General features: G+C 35.6%; 1 protein-coding gene across 1 annotated transcript; it reads left to right on the forward strand.

The window, feature by feature from the left end:
- The first annotated feature begins 1,141 nt into the window (after positions 1–1,141).
- On the forward strand, positions 1,142–4,057 carry LOC107715946 (protein CLN8-like). The gene is made up of 4 exons (XM_016522208.1): positions 1,142–1,322; positions 1,582–1,856; positions 2,509–2,868; positions 3,627–4,057. Exons 2-4 carry the CDS (start codon positions 1,668–1,670, stop codon positions 3,945–3,947), a joined length of 870 nt encoding a protein of 289 aa, XP_016377694.1. The 5' UTR covers positions 1,142–1,322; positions 1,582–1,667; the 3' UTR covers positions 3,948–4,057.
- The last annotated feature ends 3,248 nt before the right edge of the window (positions 4,058–7,305 follow it).

A 7,305-nucleotide genomic window follows, 5' to 3' on the forward strand; every position in this document is an offset into this window, starting at 1 on the left:
ATTTAACAAATGAAAAAGGTAGTTGTTTAGCTGAGAATATTTTCATTTAATATACTGTATATCATATCTATATGAAGGGTGAATATAATACCAAATATTCATTATTTGTACAGAATTATATAAATATAAATAGTTATATATAAATATATATAATATAAATACATAATTGATCCTTTGTTGAAGCAAAACTCTTTTTCTGCTCATCCTTATTGGTTGAGTTGTTTTTTTTTTTGTTTGGGGTTTTTTTTTTTTTGGGTGGCATGCAGCATTCTGATGCTGAATGTGGGTTTTCCTGCTTCATTGCCTTTCCAAATCACTTTTTTGAATGTTGTTTATTGTTAAACTTATCAGTTTGGTTTATTTTTATGTATTCATGAAATGTTTAAATTGTGTTATAAATTTGTATTACAAATTTGACTTTGTTTTTTGGTCATCTGGATTATTTGTGTTTCTTTTCATGACTCGATTATTGCTATGATCATATATTGTAAATAATTCAGTCATAAAATTTTTGAAGGAAATTAGTTATTTGGATTATCTTGAATTTACTTTGCACAACATTAACAACACAACGATTTTTACTTTTCCCCAACAGTTGTCTCGCATTTGTTTCACTAGTCCAGCACCAGTTTTGTGACAAAACATCAAAATTGTGGCTAACTGTGCTTATTTAAACCCTGATCTGAGGACATTTTGGTAATCTGCCTAAACATTAACTAAAGTTCAAAAGTTCATCAAAACAGATTTTAATTTTGCAATACAGCTCTACAAAACGTCCACCATATTGGTTTTCAGATACATTTATAAAAAATATTGAATTCTAAATTTGAATGTATTGAATTTGTTTCATTTAAATAAAAAATTATTTAAATGCAAAGTCTATTTATAATGAAATCAAAATGAAACGTTTCTGTAAGTACAACTGGAACATTGATTCTTAATTCAATGTTTCTGGGTAAAAAAATATATATATATATATGTGTGTATGGGTAGCCTAAAATCATACTTGAAAATAAAATATATAAAAAAATTACATTTGCTGCTAACCCTTCAAAATTCTACATCCTTTTTGCCAGCAGGGGGCAACAGAGTAGCGTTTATAAATTAGCCTGATCATGTGATTGGATGAGGTCACGTGACGTCTCCCGGTCTCTGAAGGGTTAGTTGTAACTGTGCGGTGTGCAGTTGTTCGCACCCGCTGAAGGAATGTGAGCTATGTTATTGTCGAGCTCACATCAAAAGACATAATTAATAGTTGAGGTCTTTAATACGCAGAAAAGAATTAGGAATGTGCTTCGTGGGCGTTATTTCGTCTACAAGAGGTAAGAACAATGACAACAAACTAAGAAAACAAACAGAAACTTGTAACAGGTAGAAATTATATTTATAGTACTAGTAAATGAGAAGTAAGAAGCATACATCTGAGTATATAAATGATATGATTTAGATTACATGTTGTTTAAGGTCAGAATTTTGTTTTAATACTGTAATAAAGGGCAGAGTATTTTCTCAGTGATTAATGCAGACAAATGGGCCAGAGGATGTGTCTGTATAATATAATGAGTGTCTCTCTTGTTCTAGACTGGTAATTGGTTTCATGGGAACTGACTGTGTGGCGCATTACCAAAGGACACTGCAGTCTTGACATTCGTTCGGAGATCTGAGCAATGTCCTCCCAGCCAGATAATTTAATACTGTCCTCGGGTCACAACTTCAGCATGGACTACTCCTCCCAGGACTTTCACCTGAAAATCATCAGCCTGGGCTTCATCTTCTACACCTTTATCTTCCTCCTCTCTCACATCATATCTAGCCTGCTGTTTCACACCTACCGCTCACTGTCAGCCAAAGAAAAGGTGGCCATTAATATGGTTTTTTAAATGATTGTTTGGTTGTTTTTAAATTGAAAAAAAAAAATGTGTTCATCCAAAAATGAAAATTTGCTGAAAATTCAATCAACCTTTGGCCATCCAAGATGTAGATAATTGTGTTTATTCAACAGAGCAGTAATCCAGACGACTCTAGTCTGTCTATTAATGTCTTCAGAAGCAAAAAACTGCATGTTTGTATAAAAAAAAAAAAAAAAAAAAAAAAAAAAAAAAAAAAAAAAAAAAAAAAAAAAAAAAAAAAAAAAAAAAAAAAAAAAAAAAAAAAAAAAAAAAAAAAAAAAAAAAAAAAAAACACTAATCCGTCATTCAGGTGTTTCAACTATAAATGTCCATAATCCTTATAATGCTTCATCCAGTGAAAAAGTCTATCCCCTGTTGTCATTTCTCATCCGAATCCACTGACATATTTATTTAGAACTCTTTTGGACAGTTTTCATTTGTAAATGGTGTTTGATCTGTTTATTTCTCTCCTAAATCAGACGAGATGGCTTTTTCACTGGAGAAAGCAATGGCTTGAAGTTAAAAATGTCTTGAAGAATTTATTATAAACACATTCATTGATGAACTGGAGTTGCGTTGATAATTTTCCTAACATTACTATCTTTATCTTTCCTTCAAGGTCTTCTGGGATTTGGCTGCGACACGGGCTGTGTTTGGCATCCAGAGCACAGTGGCAGGGCTTCGGGCGCTCATGGAGGACTCTGCCGTCTACTCTGATAAGATTCTCGGGCAGGAGGACTGGTCCTGGTTCAATGTGCTGACCGCTACGGGATTCTTCCTGTTTGAAAATGTGGCCCTTCATGCGTCCAATGTGGCATTCCGGTCCTTTGACCTGCCGTTAGCTGTGCATCACTTCTTCGCCCTCGCGGGGTTCGCCGGGGCAGTTGTGTGGAACTGGCTGGGTCATTTCCTCCCTATGGTGACTTTGCTGCTAGAGATGAGCACACCCTTCACCTGCATCTCCTGGATGCTGCTTAAGGTGAGACGCAAAGGTCAAAGGAAAACTTTTTACTTGACAACTCAGTTTGTTAGTATGATTTAGTGCAGTTTGTTAATAAATAATATACAGGAAAAAGCTTTGTAGTCAAAGCTGCAAATAAACGGTTTGTCTAGTGAGCTTCTGGAACGCCTTTGATTTCTCATCTGCCGGCCAGTTTCACTTTTATTTTGCCATGGCAAAAACATGTTTTCTTTCTCAGTTCAACAGTTTATCATGTTTTAAAGCTGAGAACTCTTTTATAGTTATGCTATATTTGTTCACTGTTCTTAGAAAGAGGAACTTTTTCACAAAGTTTCAACCTTTTTAAATTAAAGTTCAACTTCTTAAAAAGAAGTTCTCTAAACCTTGAGATTTTTATTCCATTGCCCTGCTTCTTGTTTTTAAATGCAAAAACCAAACACATTCTGTGGGAATAACCCCTTAAGAGACATTCACACAGAATGTGTTTCTGCATTCCACTGCACTGCTTTTCCATTTTTTTATGTAAATATAGCAGGCGTTAGCGATAAATTATCTGTCAGTTTTCTTTTTCAGGTCAACTCTTGTCATGATGGAGCAACGGTTTGAATTATTCTGTTTATTTGCTTTAGATTTCAGAGATCAGAGTTCAAAAATCTGTCAGTATACAGTTGAAATTGATATTCAGATTCCCTCTGTGTAGCTAATTGTGAATCAACTACATTTGAATGAATAAAACCCTGTTTTGAACTTGGTTTTAACTCTACTTCTTTTCTAAGGTGGGCTGGTCTAAGACACTGTTCTGGAAAGCTAACCAATGGATGATGATCCACATGTTCCACTGCCGGATGGTTCTGACCTACTACATGTGGTGGGTGAGTTGGAATCATTGGGAGGAGATGAACAATCACATCCCATTGGTTCAGAGACTGCTGTTCTTCACAGGCCTCTTCCTGCTCACCTTCTTCCTCAACCCCATTTGGACGCATAAGAAAACCCTGCAGCTTCTCAATCCCGTGGACTGGAACTTTGACAACAAACCTGCAGCAGAGAACGGACCAATCCGAGACCAGGCTCGACACAAGCCCCATGCCAGCTGATTAACACTAACATCAAGGTTTTATGGGAAATACAGTCTAGAGAAGATACAGTCTGCTATACAAAGTTGGGTTTTTAGTTGGGCTGCACGATAAATCGCATGCGATATTTAATGCGCATCTTGTCAGTAAAGCCGCTTCTGTAATCAGCGGTAAATCTCCATCACGTGCGGGCTTTCACATGGAGCAACATTTACTACACAGAGCCGTTGTTCACTGACAAGCTGCGCAAAAAATCGCGCGATTATGAACGTGGTGTTGCGCAGCTTGCCTGTGAACAACGGCTCGGTGTAGTAAATGTTGCTCCATGTGAAAGCATGATGGAGATTTACCGCTGATTACAGAAGCGGCTTTACTGACAAGATGCGCATTAAATATCGCATGCGATTTATCGTGCAGCCCTAGTTTTTAGTATTATTTGAAGGTTTAAGAGCTTTAAGTTTAGCACTGACTACTACTACTTGCTGTATTTAAAGGATTCGTTCACCCAAAAATGAAAATTGTATCGTCATTTACTCACCCTCATGTTGTTCTGAACTTGAATGACCAAAACAACATCTCATGACTTTCATTATATGGACCAAAAGATTATTTTAAAATACTTTTTTTTTTTATATATTATCTATTGTGATTTACTGAAGAATGAAAGTCATTCAGGTTTGGAATGACATGAGGGTGAGTAAATGATAGCAGAATTTTCATTTTAGGTGAACTATCTCTTCAAGTAGTTCTATCTATACAGTATACGAGTAGAAGTCTGATGCATGTCTCAGGAAGACTTCTTTGAGCCTGCAAAAATCATGAGATCCGTTTTATGCAACTTGCTTTCAACTTCCTGTCTGTGTTGAGTTGGGTGTCCTGAAAAGCCTTTTATGTGCGTTTGGGTGTTTCAGGAGTGGCTGTTTGAGTCTCATTTCTCTTTGCACATTGGCAGTCCGTGCAGCAAAGCATCTCTCAAGCTGGGAGATCCTTGTCTTTTTTTTTTTTATCTGATAGGCTCATATTTGTTATTCCCAGTGATTCTTCGTCTTGTGACAAAGAAAACCCTGACTGCTTTATGACCGAGCATGGTCTGTCAACTCAGCCACACTCTATTTCACTAAATGTCACTCAGTCTGCTTTGGAAACTTCAGCTCAAAGCCATCAGACCTTGTTTTTGTTTCATTTTACGAAGGATTTTTCTTTTACAGAGGTTGTGTATTGGAGTTCAATGGATGTAGATGGTTTTTTGTGAGTTTTTATGAATGTTTGACTAAACTCTTTGTGTTCTGCATAAATAGGGTTTGTTCTGACAGAGACTGACTAATCTCTGTAGAAAGGAATGTGTGTGTGTGTGTGTGTGTGTGTGTGCGCGCGCCAGGGAGCGATAAGGGATGGAATGGAAGTTGTTTTATTTTAAAATATTGCTTCATCTCGAGAACTAGATATCGAACTAGAGTTCCTCTGTGTTTGTGTGTGTTATACTAAATACTTGCTCTTTTTGTCATACTTTATAGATTCTTTAAAAGAAGTCAAAAAGCAAAACAGAAAATTCACATTGATGACATACAGCACGTTTAAGGCAAATATAACAAAACCTTAATGTACCAAATTAATCTGCACATTAATGAGCTAATGCTACTACAGGATATGAATGAAGGGGAAAAAAATGGTTCAATGCTTGACCTTCGTAACAGCTCAGGGTATTTTGAGGACGATACAAAGAGGATGTGCAGTATTATCTGATAGCAACAGGTGAAAAAAAGCAGTGTATAAATATTAAGGAATTTATTTATGACAGAACTTCTTTGTAATGTAATGGTGACAAAGGGGCAGTTTAACTGCTATCACCACCTGCTTAAATACCTCTGCTTTAGTTGCTCTTGTCTTTTTCAGTGTGGTTTTAAAAAAGAGCATTTCAGCTTTTTTCAGCCTGTTCTTTCACAATGTGAGAGTCAGAACTGTGGGTTTTTGTGAACTGTAGGATTGTGTCATACATTTATAGCATACTTCCTCTTTTTGTCATACTTTATAGATTCTTTAAAAGAAGTCAAAAAGCAAAACAGAAAATTCACATTGATGGCATACAGCACGTTTAAGGCAAATATAACAAAACCTTAATGTACCAAATTAATCTGCACATTAATGAGCTAATGCTACTACAGGATATGAATGAAGGGAAAAAAAATGGTTCAATGCTTGACCTTCGTAACAGCTCAGGGTATTTTGAGGACGATACAAAGAGGATGTGCAGTATTATCTGATAGCAACAGGTGAAAAAAAGCAGTGTATAAATATTAAGGAATTTATTTATGACAGAACTTCTTTGTAATGTAATGGTGACAAAGGGGCAGTTTAACTGCTATCACCACCTGCTTAAATACCTCTGCTTTAGTTGCTCTTGTCTTTTTCAGTGTGGTTTTAAAAAAGAGCATTTCAGCTTTTTTCAGCCTGTTCTTTCACAATGTGAGAGTCAGAACTGTGGGTTTTTGTGAACTGTAGGATTGTGTCATACATTTATAGCAGGCTAAATGATATTTAAACAGCTCACAGACACCATTCATTACTCTCAAATGAGAGGGAAGGAAATAAAACGAAATGTCACTAACCCTGAAACTATCTTTGTTTGTTTCTTGTTACATTTCGTGGTTAATTTAAAATGATTAGTTTAAAACTGTAACAAACTACTGCTTGTGTTTCCACAGTTGTCTTCAGTATGTTGACTGGAAATCCATTGTATATTTAAATATTAATTGATGTTATTGGGTGCACATTTCAATTGAAATTATTACTTGCAGGGAAATGCATATATTTAAATATAGGCTTAAAATTCAAGATTCAAAGCTTGAAAGCTACTGTGGATGCTCTTCTGTATTTAAGGGTTATTCCTATTAAAAAAGGAGAGCTAATAAAGGTTTTACCCCCGAAACGTGTTTGTTTTCTCTGGAAAAATGTTTTCTTGCATTTCTATGCAAAGTCATGCCCATTTTAACTGTTTAGTTTCCTGTGAGTTTACAGTTTAATGCAGAAAGTGCGACTTAATTGGACTCTTCAGGTTTAGGGATGTGAATATGAGTCGTGCAATTAATTATCAAATATACCAATACATTTTTTTTTTTTAAATGTATAGTAGCAGGACAAAATTTTTTTTTAAATATGGTTGCTTGTTAGGAAAACCTGACAAGCAACTACGTTACTTTTCATTTATGTTCACTGTATTCTCCAATGCATTGATTGACACTCTGTCTGCTCACAGTTAATAGCCAATAAGTGTAAAAATATAAGTGCTGTAGCGTAATTTAACAAATATTCAGCCCCCTCCGCACGCGTCTTCTTTTTGAACTTTTTTAAATGAGGGATTGAAGAAAAATCACGTTCAAAA

This window comes from Sinocyclocheilus rhinocerous, unplaced genomic scaffold, assembly GCF_001515625.1.
Source record: "Sinocyclocheilus rhinocerous isolate Xijiao unplaced genomic scaffold, SAMN03320098_v1.1 scaffold749, whole genome shotgun sequence".
In the NCBI taxonomy this organism is placed as follows: Eukaryota; Metazoa; Chordata; class Actinopteri; order Cypriniformes; family Cyprinidae; genus Sinocyclocheilus; species Sinocyclocheilus rhinocerous.

What these genes read in the sequence shown, in the direction of transcription:
- LOC107715946 (XM_016522208.1), top strand. Translation starts at nt 1,668, where the DNA reads ATGTCCTCCCAGCCAGATAATTTAATACTGTCCTCGGGTCACAACTTC. An exon ending in CACTGTCAGCCAAAGAAAAG is followed by an intron (nt 1,857 to 2,508) that starts GTGGCCATTAAT and finishes CTTTCCTTCAAG; the next exon opens with GTCTTCTGGGATTTGGCTGC. An exon ending in TCTCCTGGATGCTGCTTAAG is followed by an intron (nt 2,869 to 3,626) that starts GTGAGACGCAAA and finishes TTCTTTTCTAAG; the next exon opens with GTGGGCTGGTCTAAGACACT.